At 66.6% G+C, this 14,801-nt stretch overlaps 1 protein-coding gene across 1 annotated transcript; it reads right to left on the bottom strand.

Moving 5' to 3' along the window:
- Positions 1 to 12,787: 12,787 nt before the first annotated feature.
- On the bottom strand, positions 12,788 to 14,281 carry ORAI1 (ORAI calcium release-activated calcium modulator 1). Its single transcript, XM_048513671.1, has one exon. It carries the CDS (start codon positions 14,231 to 14,233, stop codon positions 13,679 to 13,681), a length of 555 nt encoding a protein of 184 aa, XP_048369628.1. The 5' UTR covers positions 14,234 to 14,281; the 3' UTR covers positions 12,788 to 13,678.
- Between the last annotated feature and the right edge of the window lie 520 nt (positions 14,282 to 14,801).

The raw sequence follows: 14,801 nt of genomic DNA, 5'->3' as shown, positions 1-14,801 counted from the left end.
GGGGTGGGGGGGGGGGGGGGTGGGGGGGGGGGGGGGTGGGGGGGGGGGGGGGTGGGGGGGGGGGGGGGTGGGGGGGGGGGGGGGTGGGGGGGGGGGGGGGTGGGGGGGGGGGGGGGTGGGGGGGGGGGGGGGTGGGGGGGGGGGGGGGTGGGGGGGGGGGGGGGTGGGGGGGGGGGGGGGTGGGGGGGGGGGGGGGTGGGGGGGGGGGGGGGTGGGGGGGGGGGGGGGTGGGGGGGGGGGGGGGTGGGGGGGGGGGGGGGTGGGGGGGGGGGGGGGTGGGGGGGGGGGGGGGTGGGGGGGGGGGGGGGTGGGGGGGGGGGGGGGTGGGGGGGGGGGGGGGTGGGGGGGGGGGGGGGTGGGGGGGGGGGGGGGTGGGGGGGGGGGGGGGTGGGGGGGGGGGGGGGTGGGGGGGGGGGGGGGTGGGGGGGGGGGGGGGTGGGGGGGGGGGGGGGTGGGGGGGGGGGGGGGTGGGGGGGGGGGGGGGTGGGGGGGGGGGGGGGTGGGGGGGGGGGGGGGTGGGGGGGGGGGGGGGTGGGGGGGGGGGGGGGTGGGGGGGGGGGGGGGTGGGGGGGGGGGGGGGTGGGGGGGGGGGGGGGTGGGGGGGGGGGGGGGTGGGGGGGGGGGGGGGTGGGGGGGGGGGGGGGTGGGGGGGGGGGGGGGTGGGGGGGGGGGGGGGTGGGGGGGGGGGGGGGTGGGGGGGGGGGGGGGTGGGGGGGGGGGGGGGTGGGGGGGGGGGGGGGTGGGGGGGGGGGGGGGTGGGGGGGGGGGGGGGTGGGGGGGGGGGGGGGTGGGGGGGGGGGGGGGTGGGGGGGGGGGGGGGTGGGGGGGGGGGGGGGTGGGGGGGGGGGGGGGTGGGGGGGGGGGGGGGTGGGGGGGGGGGGGGGTGGGGGGGGGGGGGGGTGGGGGGGGGGGGGGGTGGGGGGGGGGGGGGGTGGGGGGGGGGGGGGGTGGGGGGGGGGGGGGGTGGGGGGGGGGGGGGGTGGGGGGGGGGGGGGGTGGGGGGGGGGGGGGGTGGGGGGGGGGGGGGGTGGGGGGGGGGGGGGGTGGGGGGGGGGGGGGGTGGGGGGGGGGGGGGGTGGGGGGGGGGGGGGGTGGGGGGGGGGGGGGGTGGGGGGGGGGGGGGGTGGGGGGGGGGGGGGGTGGGGGGGGGGGGGGGTGGGGGGGGGGGGGGGTGGGGGGGGGGGGGGGTGGGGGGGGGGGGGGGTGGGGGGGGGGGGGGGTGGGGGGGGGGGGGGGTGGGGGGGGGGGGGGGTGGGGGGGGGGGGGGGTGGGGGGGGGGGGGGGTGGGGGGGGGGGGGGGTGGGGGGGGGGGGGGGTGGGGGGGGGGGGGGGTGGGGGGGGGGGGGGGTGGGGGGGGGGGGGGGTGGGGGGGGGGGGGGGTGGGGGGGGGGGGGGGTGGGGGGGGGGGGGGGTGGGGGGGGGGGGGGGTGGGGGGGGGGGGGGGTGGGGGGGGGGGGGGGTGGGGGGGGGGGGGGGTGGGGGGGGGGGGGGGTGGGGGGGGGGGGGGGTGGGGGGGGGGGGGGGTGGGGGGGGGGGGGGGTGGGGGGGGGGGGGGGTGGGGGGGGGGGGGGGTGGGGGGGGGGGGGGGTGGGGGGGGGGGGGGGTGGGGGGGGGGGGGGGTGGGGGGGGGGGGGGGTGGGGGGGGGGGGGGGTGGGGGGGGGGGGGGGTGGGGGGGGGGGGGGGTGGGGGGGGGGGGGGGTGGGGGGGGGGGGGGGTGGGGGGGGGGGGGGGTGGGGGGGGGGGGGGGTGGGGGGGGGGGGGGGTGGGGGGGGGGGGGGGTGGGGGGGGGGGGGGGTGGGGGGGGGGGGGGGTGGGGGGGGGGGGGGGTGGGGGGGGGGGGGGGTGGGGGGGGGGGGGGGTGGGGGGGGGGGGGGGTGGGGGGGGGGGGGGGTGGGGGGGGGGGGGGGTGGGGGGGGGGGGGGGTGGGGGGGGGGGGGGGTGGGGGGGGGGGGGGGTGGGGGGGGGGGGGGGTGGGGGGGGGGGGGGGTGGGGGGGGGGGGGGGTGGGGGGGGGGGGGGGTGGGGGGGGGGGGGGGTGGGGGGGGGGGGGGGTGGGGGGGGGGGGGGGTGGGGGGGGGGGGGGGTGGGGGGGGGGGGGGGTGGGGGGGGGGGGGGGTGGGGGGGGGGGGGGGTGGGGGGGGGGGGGGGTGGGGGGGGGGGGGGGTGGGGGGGGGGGGGGGTGGGGGGGGGGGGGGGTGGGGGGGGGGGGGGGTGGGGGGGGGGGGGGGTGGGGGGGGGGGGGGGTGGGGGGGGGGGGGGGTGGGGGGGGGGGGGGGTGGGGGGGGGGGGGGGTGGGGGGGGGGGGGGGTGGGGGGGGGGGGGGGTGGGGGGGGGGGGGGGTGGGGGGGGGGGGGGGTGGGGGGGGGGGGGGGTGGGGGGGGGGGGGGGTGGGGGGGGGGGGGGGTGGGGGGGGGGGGGGGTGGGGGGGGGGGGGGGTGGGGGGGGGGGGGGGTGGGGGGGGGGGGGGGTGGGGGGGGGGGGGGGTGGGGGGGGGGGGGGGTGGGGGGGGGGGGGGGTGGGGGGGGGGGGGGGTGGGGGGGGGGGGGGGTGGGGGGGGGGGGGGGTGGGGGGGGGGGGGGGTGGGGGGGGGGGGGGGTGGGGGGGGGGGGGGGTGGGGGGGGGGGGGGGTGGGGGGGGGGGGGGGTGGGGGGGGGGGGGGGTGGGGGGGGGGGGGGGTGGGGGGGGGGGGGGGTGGGGGGGGGGGGGGGTGGGGGGGGGGGGGGGTGGGGGGGGGGGGGGGTGGGGGGGGGGGGGGGTGGGGGGGGGGGGGGGTGGGGGGGGGGGGGGGTGGGGGGGGGGGGGGGTGGGGGGGGGGGGGGGTGGGGGGGGGGGGGGGTGGGGGGGGGGGGGGGTGGGGGGGGGGGGGGGTGGGGGGGGGGGGGGGTGGGGGGGGGGGGGGGTGGGGGGGGGGGGGGGTGGGGGGGGGGGGGGGTGGGGGGGGGGGGGGGTGGGGGGGGGGGGGGGTGGGGGGGGGGGGGGGTGGGGGGGGGGGGGGGTGGGGGGGGGGGGGGGTGGGGGGGGGGGGGGGTGGGGGGGGGGGGGGGTGGGGGGGGGGGGGGGTGGGGGGGGGGGGGGGTGGGGGGGGGGGGGGGTGGGGGGGGGGGGGGGTGGGGGGGGGGGGGGGTGGGGGGGGGGGGGGGTGGGGGGGGGGGGGGGTGGGGGGGGGGGGGGGTGGGGGGGGGGGGGGGTGGGGGGGGGGGGGGGTGGGGGGGGGGGGGGGTGGGGGGGGGGGGGGGTGGGGGGGGGGGGGGGTGGGGGGGGGGGGGGGTGGGGGGGGGGGGGGGTGGGGGGGGGGGGGGGTGGGGGGGGGGGGGGGTGGGGGGGGGGGGGGGTGGGGGGGGGGGGGGGTGGGGGGGGGGGGGGGTGGGGGGGGGGGGGGGTGGGGGGGGGGGGGGGTGGGGGGGGGGGGGGGTGGGGGGGGGGGGGGGTGGGGGGGGGGGGGGGTGGGGGGGGGGGGGGGTGGGGGGGGGGGGGGGTGGGGGGGGGGGGGGGTGGGGGGGGGGGGGGGTGGGGGGGGGGGGGGGTGGGGGGGGGGGGGGGTGGGGGGGGGGGGGGGTGGGGGGGGGGGGGGGTGGGGGGGGGGGGGGGTGGGGGGGGGGGGGGGTGGGGGGGGGGGGGGGTGGGGGGGGGGGGGGGTGGGGGGGGGGGGGGGTGGGGGGGGGGGGGGGTGGGGGGGGGGGGGGGTGGGGGGGGGGGGGGGTGGGGGGGGGGGGGGGTGGGGGGGGGGGGGGGTGGGGGGGGGGGGGGGTGGGGGGGGGGGGGGGTGGGGGGGGGGGGGGGTGGGGGGGGGGGGGGGTGGGGGGGGGGGGGGGTGGGGGGGGGGGGGGGTGGGGGGGGGGGGGGGTGGGGGGGGGGGGGGGTGGGGGGGGGGGGGGGTGGGGGGGGGGGGGGGTGGGGGGGGGGGGGGGTGGGGGGGGGGGGGGGTGGGGGGGGGGGGGGGTGGGGGGGGGGGGGGGTGGGGGGGGGGGGGGGTGGGGGGGGGGGGGGGTGGGGGGGGGGGGGGGTGGGGGGGGGGGGGGGTGGGGGGGGGGGGGGGTGGGGGGGGGGGGGGGTGGGGGGGGGGGGGGGTGGGGGGGGGGGGGGGTGGGGGGGGGGGGGGGTGGGGGGGGGGGGGGGTGGGGGGGGGGGGGGGTGGGGGGGGGGGGGGGTGGGGGGGGGGGGGGGTGGGGGGGGGGGGGGGTGGGGGGGGGGGGGGGTGGGGGGGGGGGGGGGTGGGGGGGGGGGGGGGTGGGGGGGGGGGGGGGTGGGGGGGGGGGGGGGTGGGGGGGGGGGGGGGTGGGGGGGGGGGGGGGTGGGGGGGGGGGGGGGTGGGGGGGGGGGGGGGTGGGGGGGGGGGGGGGTGGGGGGGGGGGGGGGTGGGGGGGGGGGGGGGTGGGGGGGGGGGGGGGTGGGGGGGGGGGGGGGTGGGGGGGGGGGGGGGTGGGGGGGGGGGGGGGTGGGGGGGGGGGGGGGTGGGGGGGGGGGGGGGTGGGGGGGGGGGGGGGTGGGGGGGGGGGGGGGTGGGGGGGGGGGGGGGTGGGGGGGGGGGGGGGTGGGGGGGGGGGGGGGTGGGGGGGGGGGGGGGTGGGGGGGGGGGGGGGTGGGGGGGGGGGGGGGTGGGGGGGGGGGGGGGTGGGGGGGGGGGGGGGTGGGGGGGGGGGGGGGTGGGGGGGGGGGGGGGTGGGGGGGGGGGGGGGTGGGGGGGGGGGGGGGTGGGGGGGGGGGGGGGTGGGGGGGGGGGGGGGTGGGGGGGGGGGGGGGTGGGGGGGGGGGGGGGTGGGGGGGGGGGGGGGTGGGGGGGGGGGGGGGTGGGGGGGGGGGGGGGTGGGGGGGGGGGGGGGTGGGGGGGGGGGGGGGTGGGGGGGGGGGGGGGTGGGGGGGGGGGGGGGTGGGGGGGGGGGGGGGTGGGGGGGGGGGGGGGTGGGGGGGGGGGGGGGTGGGGGGGGGGGGGGGTGGGGGGGGGGGGGGGTGGGGGGGGGGGGGGGTGGGGGGGGGGGGGGGTGGGGGGGGGGGGGGGTGGGGGGGGGGGGGGGTGGGGGGGGGGGGGGGTGGGGGGGGGGGGGGGTGGGGGGGGGGGGGGGTGGGGGGGGGGGGGGGTGGGGGGGGGGGGGGGTGGGGGGGGGGGGGGGTGGGGGGGGGGGGGGGTGGGGGGGGGGGGGGGTGGGGGGGGGGGGGGGTGGGGGGGGGGGGGGGTGGGGGGGGGGGGGGGTGGGGGGGGGGGGGGGTGGGGGGGGGGGGGGGTGGGGGGGGGGGGGGGTGGGGGGGGGGGGGGGTGGGGGGGGGGGGGGGTGGGGGGGGGGGGGGGTGGGGGGGGGGGGGGGTGGGGGGGGGGGGGGGTGGGGGGGGGGGGGGGTGGGGGGGGGGGGGGGTGGGGGGGGGGGGGGGTGGGGGGGGGGGGGGGTGGGGGGGGGGGGGGGTGGGGGGGGGGGGGGGTGGGGGGGGGGGGGGGTGGGGGGGGGGGGGGGTGGGGGGGGGGGGGGGTGGGGGGGGGGGGGGGTGGGGGGGGGGGGGGGTGGGGGGGGGGGGGGGTGGGGGGGGGGGGGGGTGGGGGGGGGGGGGGGTGGGGGGGGGGGGGGGTGGGGGGGGGGGGGGGTGGGGGGGGGGGGGGGTGGGGGGGGGGGGGGGTGGGGGGGGGGGGGGGTGGGGGGGGGGGGGGGTGGGGGGGGGGGGGGGTGGGGGGGGGGGGGGGTGGGGGGGGGGGGGGGTGGGGGGGGGGGGGGGTGGGGGGGGGGGGGGGTGGGGGGGGGGGGGGGTGGGGGGGGGGGGGGGTGGGGGGGGGGGGGGGTGGGGGGGGGGGGGGGTGGGGGGGGGGGGGGGTGGGGGGGGGGGGGGGTGGGGGGGGGGGGGGGTGGGGGGGGGGGGGGGTGGGGGGGGGGGGGGGTGGGGGGGGGGGGGGGTGGGGGGGGGGGGGGGTGGGGGGGGGGGGGGGTGGGGGGGGGGGGGGGTGGGGGGGGGGGGGGGTGGGGGGGGGGGGGGGTGGGGGGGGGGGGGGGTGGGGGGGGGGGGGGGTGGGGGGGGGGGGGGGTGGGGGGGGGGGGGGGTGGGGGGGGGGGGGGGTGGGGGGGGGGGGGGGGGGGGGGGGGGGGGGGTGGGGGGGGGGGGGGGTGGGGGGGGGGGGGGGTGGGGGGGGGGGGGGGTGGGGGGGGGGGGGGGTGGGGAGGGGGGGGGGGGGGGGGCGGGGGGGGGGGGGGGGGGGGGGGGGGGGTGGGGGGGGGGGGGGGGGGGGGGGTGGGGGTGGGGGCGGGGGGGGGTGGGGTGGGGGGGTGGTGGGGGGGGGGCGGGGGGGGCGGGGGGGGGTGGGGGGGCATCCAACTCAGGTTTTTCCTGCCCAGGGCTCTGTGGCTCTGGCCGCTAGGTGCAGCCTCTGCCCCCTTTGCTGAGGGGGGGCTGGCGAGGGAACCTGTTACTAAAATTTTTGGATCCCACCACTGACCTGCATGTGCATCTTTGTGGTGGATGTGTACCTGCTGGCTTCCACTGTGTTTTCACACACACAAACGCACACCACATGTAGGTGCCATTGTTGCCCATGTGTATATCTGCACCAGTGCTGCACGCTTAACCTCTTTATCCTTCTGACAGGGCCGGGTTACTGAAACTCATCCAGAATTCTATCCTGAAATGAAACGGTATCATGGGGGTCTCCCAACAAATGTCCACTTAAAGCAGGCGTGACCAACTGCCAACAGGTAGTGGGACAGGAGAAGAAGAAGAGTTTGGATTTATATCCCCCCTTTCTCTCCTGCAGGAGACTCAAAGGGGTTTACAATCTCCTTGCCCTTCCCCCCTCACAACAAACACCCTGTGAGGTGAGTGGGGCTGAGAGAGCTCCAGAAAGCTGTGACTAGCCCAAGGTCACCCAGCTGGCGTGTGTGGGAGTGCCCAGGCTAATCTGAATTCCCCAGATAAGCCTCCACAGCTCAGGCGGCAGAGCTGGGAATCAAACCCAGTTCCTCCAGATTAGATACACGAGCTCTTAACCTCCTACGCCACTGCTGCTCCTAGAGAGAGGCGCAGGGCCCCTCTTTGGCAGAATGAGAGGAAAAACAGACAAAATGCACCCCAAGTAAACTGGAAAAATAATTTTAATTTTCTAGTTTCATTTTAGTCATCTCAGCAATTATTTTCAAACAAGAGAAGATACAAATTCTTCAAAGGAGTGTGATTAAAAAACAACAACCACCCCAACCCAACCTGCTTAAAGAACCACATCTGTTTATTTACCACAGTTTTCAACAGTTCATCCTTCCCAAGATACAGCAGAAATAAATATTTTCTTTGGGGGGGGGGGCGTGATACTGACAAGATCCCATTGCACTTGTTAAAAAAAGAGAGGGAAAAACCCTCTTCTGGCTGTGTCAAAATCAGCATAGATAAACAATTCACCTCCCACCGCAGGTTAGTCATGCCTTGTGCCAAACAGTCATTTTTATAAAGTCATCAATAAAATAATTCCATCATAAAAAGTCGAATCTGATTTACCTTTTAATGCGCCCGGATTATTTCAGACGTATTTATCGTTTGGCAACAGCAGTGCCTCTGGAAGCATTAAAAAGGGCAGCCGATTCACACCCCGATATGAGATTTAAAAAAAAGTTAATTAAAAGACTGCACTTGTGTGTGTTTCCCCTCCCTCTTACCAACCACCCTGAAATTTATCCTGTGCGCTCATAGAGTCTAGGGCTGCCTTATTATTTAACTGCTTATGCTTCTCTGCAAAGGGGACCTGGATGGCTTTCTAGGAACAGCCTTAGCATCACTCCGCCTGTGAGCAGCCGGGTCTACAGCAAACCCTTGCTGGACGATGCTCTTGCTTCTGTAGCTGTATCCTGAAAAAGCATCCTTCCACACAGCAGATCCTGAACACTTTGCAATTCAATATTCCTCTTCAAAAAAAGCTGTCCCCAAAATGGAAAACAACAACGTTGAACAAGCCTTTTGATTCCAACACTGAGCAAATTCAAGTATTTTGTCAGCCCTGAATGCCAGCAGAGCATCGATGTCATTTGGGCCTCTTCTTCATCTCTTGTGGCAACATTTTAAAAGACGCAGTTACTGCCTATTCAAAGGTGTGTATGTGACAACAGGGCTTATGGGAAAATGTGCATATTATTATGAGGGCAGGAGCTGCTGAGACATAGTGGGTCAGAGAATGAGATGTGATCTAGAAGATTCTCAGTTAAATTCTCATCTCTGCCATGAACTTACCATGAGTTAAGGAAGCCTCTCTCTGCCTCAATCCTCACCCCAATTTGCAATATGGGGGGGGGGGGGGCGCGATAATACTGGCCTACCTTATAGGACTGTTGTGAGGAACTGATCAAAGTCATTCATATGAAGATCTTGGAATACTGGAAGGGCTATACCAGTGATGGTGAACCTTTTCAAGACCGAGCGCCCAAACTGCAACCCAAAACCCACTTATTTATTCTGAGGCATGAGTACCAACATGGCAATTCTAACCTTGAATACTTGAAGGTTTTAGTGTATGAGAAAAAAACAGTTGGCTCCAAGGCGTGCGCTACTCAGGAGTAAGCTTGGTGGTAGTTGATGGCTTTGCTTTGAAGCAACCAAGCTTACTCCCAGGTAAAGGATCACGCTTTAGTTCTTCCCATGAAAATCAGTGGGGTTTAACAGAGCTTAACAGGGTTTACCTACACTGCTTCCCCAAAACTCGGTCTTAGGTATGATGCTAATAATCTCCCTGAAATAATTATACTATTATCACAAGATGAACTCTGTGCACGCGTGCCCACAGAGTGGGCTCTGAGTGTCACCTCTGGCACCCGTGCCATAGGTTCGCCACCACTGGGCTATACAGATGCTTGGTATTACAGACTTCCTGAAATTTTGAGGATTCTAACAAATGCCAAGTACTGGCTGTTGCGGGCTTTCTAGACCGTGCGGCCTTGGTCTGATAGTGAAGATGCCAGCCGTAGATGCAGGTGAAACGTTAGGAGCAAAAACTACCAGACCATAGCCACACAGCACAGGAAACCCGCAGCAGACAGTTGATTCTAGCCATGAAAACCTTCCACAGTACAAATACACAGTAGTTTAAGGCTGCGAGGTCTAAACCATCTTTTTTCGTTCTGGGTTGAAACCAGAACGTCCTCCAAAGCACAATTCCTTGTTACAACACGCACACATACACACAGAGACTAACTTTGAAACACCCTCCAATTACATCCCAGAATCTTTCAGCTTCCAAAAGTGACTCCCACAACAACAGGTCTGAATGCAAAACAGTCTTAACACTTCAGTAGCCAAGCTCAGAAATGAAGAAACTGTTTTTTACTATTATGACGCGAAACCCCTCTCCCCCCCCAAAAAACACCTTCACCCATTTAAAACTTCTATTAATAAATATTTCTACCCAAAAGACTTCAAATGTGCCGAGTGGCATTCGAATGAATGAACACCTTTATTAGGCATATAAAAGCAAAAGTACAATTATTGGCAGAGAACAAAAGGATGCACGGCAAGTATCTAAGTAGCGTTAGCACAGGAATCGAGTACTCTTAAAAGAAAACTTGCAGTCTTTTTGAGTACTTCGACATCATCGTCGTTCAAAAGAAATGTAGCTTTCAAATTATCTGGGCCATCATAGGAATTAGTGGAAACCAATTGCAAAAAAAATAACCTCTATGATTTGCATATTTTGGGCATACAAAAAATATGGTTGATTGTCTCAACCTGCATTTGACAATATGGACAATTTCTGTCTTGAAGAGGAATCGATATATAAAGTCCCTGAGATACAGCGGATGGAAAGACATTACATCTTGCTATCAACAAGACCCGTCTCTGCCTGGGCTTGGTCAGAAGGTCAAGATATTTGGCCATCTGGCCACGGACAGGCGACATGTTATGAAGGAGAGGAGAGCAAAGACTTTTTTACCAGACTCAAAAGCAACTGGTATTCCTGATCCACAAGCCTTCTTTTTAAGGAGCGGAAGATCTCATTAGGTGTTAACATATAAAGAGCATCGAGGGAGAAACCCAGTGACTGTATTTTAGATTTTATGAGCAACCACCATTCAAATAATTCTGGCAAAGCCAGATATGTGAGGCTATTCACATCAGAGTTGAAACACAATCTAAGCCAGAATTTAAAAGTAATAAGCCATGCTCTGGTTTCTAGAAGATTCAAAATAACTTCCAGACAGAGCACGGCATAGGCACGCAGTGGGGCACTCCAAAGATCTCGTATAAAAGAAGAGTTGGATTTATATCCCGCCTTTCTCTCCTGTAAGGAGACTGGAGCAGCAGTGGCGTAGGAGGTTAAGAGCTCGTGTATCTAATCTGGAGGAACTGGGTTTGATTCCCAGCTCTGCCGCCCGAGCTGTGGAGGCTTATCTGGGGAATTCAGATTAGCCTGTACACTCCCACACACGCCAGCTGGGTGACCTTGGGCTAGTCACAGCTTCTCGGAGCTCTCTCAGCCCCACCTACCTCCCAGGGTGTTTGTTGTGAGGGGGGAAGGGCAAGGAGATTGTAAGCCCCTTTGAGCCTCCTGCAGGAGAGAAAGGGGGGATATAAATCCAAACTCTTCTTCAAAGGGGCCTACAATCTCCTTTCCCTTCCCCCCCACAACAAACATCCTGTGAGGTAGGGGAGGCTGAGAGAGATCCGAAGAACTGTGACTAGCCCAAGGTCACCCAGCTGGCATGTGTTGGAGTGCGTAAGCTAATCTGGTTCACCTGACAAGCCTCCACAGCTCAAATGGCAGAGAGGGGAATCAACCCCAGTGCTCCAGATTAGAGTGCACCTGCTCTTAACCACTGCATCACACTGGCTCCATTGAAAGCCTGCCTGGGTTTTCTCCACTGTTCTGTTTCATACTCCTGCCCAAATTGGAACTCCACACATGAGTTGCTGGACCACTTTCATGCTGAGTGGCATTCTTCTAATGTCCCCAAAATAATTTCCTTTACAAGTCTTGAGTATAACTTATGAGAAAGCACAAAAGGGATCTTGTTAGAGAAAAGAGCACAGCTATTTGCATCAGAATTTGAACCCAACCCCAACTCATCTGAATTATTCGTGACATTCATACAACCACACAGTTTACGAGCTATAAAAAGTATACACTGTATTAAATAATAGTTTCTTTGGCAGGAAGGATTAGTTCTTTTCATTCAAGAGTTCTTTTCTAACACACAAGGTTTTCAAACCAACTTTAAGAGGCTGGTGCAGAGTTCAAGGGAATCTTTTAAACATGTTATTTTATTTGGATGTTACTGGCTATTCATATTTAGGCAATTTCTACGCTGCCTTTCCACTTTCAAAACAGGGCTCAAGGCAGGCTTACAAATAAAATACAAATAGAGAAAGAACAACGAAACTAAAATGGTACTTAAATGTACAAAAAAATTATCAGTGTTTAAAACCCAGGAAAGAACTTAGTTTTCAAGGCTTTCCAAAATAATATGCTATGATCTCCGTTGTTATTTCATTCCCCCACTTCTTTTCAATTTAATCTGTGTTGGAATGGTGTCCTCTTACACTGTTTTGTTTCGGTGTCCTAGAAAACTTAAAATGTCAGCTTAGCAGGCCCTGACATTAGAGTTGTGCAGAAACTCAGCAAGGGTGAAACCAATCAGATGGTTCGGTATTAAAAGAAGAGACAAATTCAATTATTTTATTACAGAAAGACAATTCCATTCCTGCTTCTGAGCACAGTATGGGGAAAAGCGACAACCTTTTCAGACCCCAAAAGAAACAGCGCTTGCTACCATTTGAAGGGATGACCTGGAAGACATAATTATTCTACGCCACCTACACCGTTTCGTTCAAGTATCCTGGACATAACAGCAGTACGCTACTCCAGCAATAATGTAATTACCAAACTACTGCTTCAAAGTGCAAACAAACAAGCTTCAGGACCTGGATAGGAGGGCAACATCCAAAGTGGTGTAGCGCTAACAAGGGGAGCATGACGCTTCGGCAGCAGGCACAGTTGTGGGGTGAGGCTGCCTGGGGTGGGGTGCTTGTTGTGGGCGCAGGGTGTGTGCCCCTGGCTTAGCTCCCTCATCACTCTGGCAACATCCAGTAGTAATTCCAGCAATTAAATCAGGGGTAAACCAAACTCACCAATCTGTCTGTCTCTCCACTACAAACATAGCATGCCAAGAGCACAGAGCTCTGACATCTGGCAACCGAAGGCGGCCCATGGAACACCCTGCAGCAATCCTGATTCTCTAGGGCAGTGGTGGCGAACCTTTGGCACTCCAGATGTTATGGACTACAATTCCCATCAGCCCCTGCCAGCATGAACAATTGGCCATGCTGGAAGGGGCTGATGGGAATTGTAGTCCATAACATCTGGAGTGCCAAAGGTTCGCCACCACTGCTCTAGGGCAGGAGTGTCAAACTCATTTGTTACGAGGGCCAGAAGTGACATAAACGGGACTTGGTTGGGCCAGGGCTGGGCCCGAGGATGGCAACCTTGGCTTGTCCCAGAATGGCTTTGGGGGGGCGCCTGGACTGGCGAGCCCGCAGTGGGATGGGGTGTGCATCTTGAGAAGGCTTATCAGGCCATGAGCCGGCTGAGGCCCCTGGGGCTGATGGGAATTGCAGTCCATGAACATCTGGAGGGCCAGAGTTGGACACCCCTGTTGGGAACAGAACCTGGGAACTTGTGCATGTAACAAAGGGGCTCTTATGAGAACAGAGTCCCCGTTCTATCTCATAAGGTCGCTCTGACATAATATGAGAATTTTTCCAAAACAGAACCTCAGTTCCACAGCTAATAGCTATCTGATGCATCCAATGACAAGGGGAATTTGGATATTTTTTTAAAAAGAAAGTCAATTTCTTACAGTTTAAAAAAATCCAAAGCTTCCCAACCAATACAGCATTTAAAAATCCTAGTTCTTGCCAGGATCTATCTTTTTAACATACTCACAAAATGGCAGACCCTTTTGGCTCTGCAGTGGTTCGTTGTAGCGCAGACGGCCAGGAAGTGACATCACACTGACCTGATCAACCAACAAGGCCTGAATGTGGCTATTGAAAGGAAGAAGCTTCCAAATGTTATTGTTTAATGCTGGGTACCTGGGCAGTCCTCCCCAACCCCAACTAAACACAACCACTGGCCTGGCTGCACAATTTTCCAGGCCCCACAAGTGGCACAAGACAGAAAAAGAGTAAAGATATCCACTGTGGCTAGTAGCCACTCAGAGCCCCATCCGCCATGAATTTGTCCATGCCTTCCAGGCCGGCAACCATCACCACATCCGGTGGCAGTGAGTTCCACAGTTTAACAAAGGACTGTGTGAAGAAATACCTCCTCTTGCCTCCCACTCTTCAGCTTCAGTGGATGGACCTGGTTTCTAGTATTATAGGAGAGGGAGAAAAGCTATCCTCTCCACCCCATGCAAAATTTTGGAGACCTCTATCATGTCTCCATTTACCCACTTTTTTCTAAGCTAAACAGAGTTTCAGCCGATCCTCATAGGGCAGGTGCTGAGCCCCCCCAGATCATTTCGGTCAGATGCCCTGGCTAACATCTGTGCCCCCTAGGATTTAGCCCTCCTGATGTTATAAGTAAAAAACAGACACTAAAGGGTTAAAAAGACAGTACTTCTACACTCTCGTTCCAAACAAATCATCAAAGTCTAGCCAAGTTCATGCATGGGCGAGTCAAGAGAATAAGATACAAATATTTGCTTTAAAAAAAAAACGAGCGGCCATTTTATGCGAAATGGCTGCCGGGCGGGAGGGCGTCGCCTCTGTGGTCCAGCTGATCTTGAAGCCGGGCAAATTCGGCCAGTTCGTTCAGTTCTTGGAACTGCCGGTCTGTCTTGTGGCTCACCAGGGACCTGTAGAAGTGGACCGCAAACACGATGAAGATCAGCCCGAAGGGCACCATGATGGAGGTGGAAGCGATAGCAGCTGCCTCTCCGGGGGTGATGCTCGAATTGTTGTTGGCTTCCCCTGTGGACTTCTTCTTCAGCGGGAGGAACTTGACCCAGCAGAGGAGAACCACCTCAGCCAGGAACAGCAGAGTCCCGATGACCGTGGAGAAGGCCCAGGCCAGCTCGATGTGCCGGTGCATGCGCTCGTGGGGGGACTCCTTGACCGAGTTCAGGTTGTGCACGTTGCTGACGGCCTCGATGTTGGGGAGGATGCAGGTGCTGACCATGAGGGCAAAGAGGTGGACGGCCACCAGCACCGTCGTGCAGGCGCTGAATGCGATCAGGAGCCCTTGAGGGTAGTCGTGGTCAGCATCCAACTGGACTTCCACCATGGCCACCTAGAAGGAGAAAGGGGGGAAAGGGAAAGGTCTCAGGGGAGAGTCCATGGAGTCAAATTGGGATCTCTGTGCTCAGAGGCACAAACCGGAGCTTAAACAAACAAGAAACCAGGCCTACATGCCTTGCTTAGGAGTACTCAGGGATGTTCAGGCTGGCCACTGGAAGAAGCAAGATGCTAGATAAGGTTGCCCCCTCCAAAATGGGGAATTTCTTGGACATTTGGGGGCAGAGCCAGAAGAGGGAGGCATCTGGGAAGGAGAAGGACCTCAGGAGGGCACAATACCATAGAGCCGTGGTGGCGAACCTTTGGCACTCCAGATGTTACGGACTACAATTCCCATCAGCCCCTGCCAGTATGGCCAATTGGCCATGCTGGCAGAGGCTGATGGGAATTGTAGTCCATAACCTGGAGTGCCAAAGGTTCGCCACCACGGCCATAGAGTCTATGCCCCAGAGCAGCCATTTTCTCCAATGGAACTGATCTTTGTGGTCTTTTGCATCACCTACTACTTCCTGATCCTTTTGACTCGAGACACCAGAGAATCAAACTTGGGATTTTCT

Source organism: Sphaerodactylus townsendi, linkage group LG13 (assembly GCF_021028975.2).
Source record: "Sphaerodactylus townsendi isolate TG3544 linkage group LG13, MPM_Stown_v2.3, whole genome shotgun sequence".
Lineage (NCBI taxonomy): Eukaryota > Metazoa > Chordata > Lepidosauria > Squamata > Sphaerodactylidae > Sphaerodactylus > Sphaerodactylus townsendi.
This window is presented reverse-complemented; position numbering and strand designations above follow the sequence as displayed.

Coding starts and splice junctions, on each gene's coding strand:
- ORAI1 (XM_048513671.1), bottom strand. CDS start 14,233: ATGGTGGAAGTCCAGTTGGATGCTGACCACGACTACCCTCAAGGGCTC.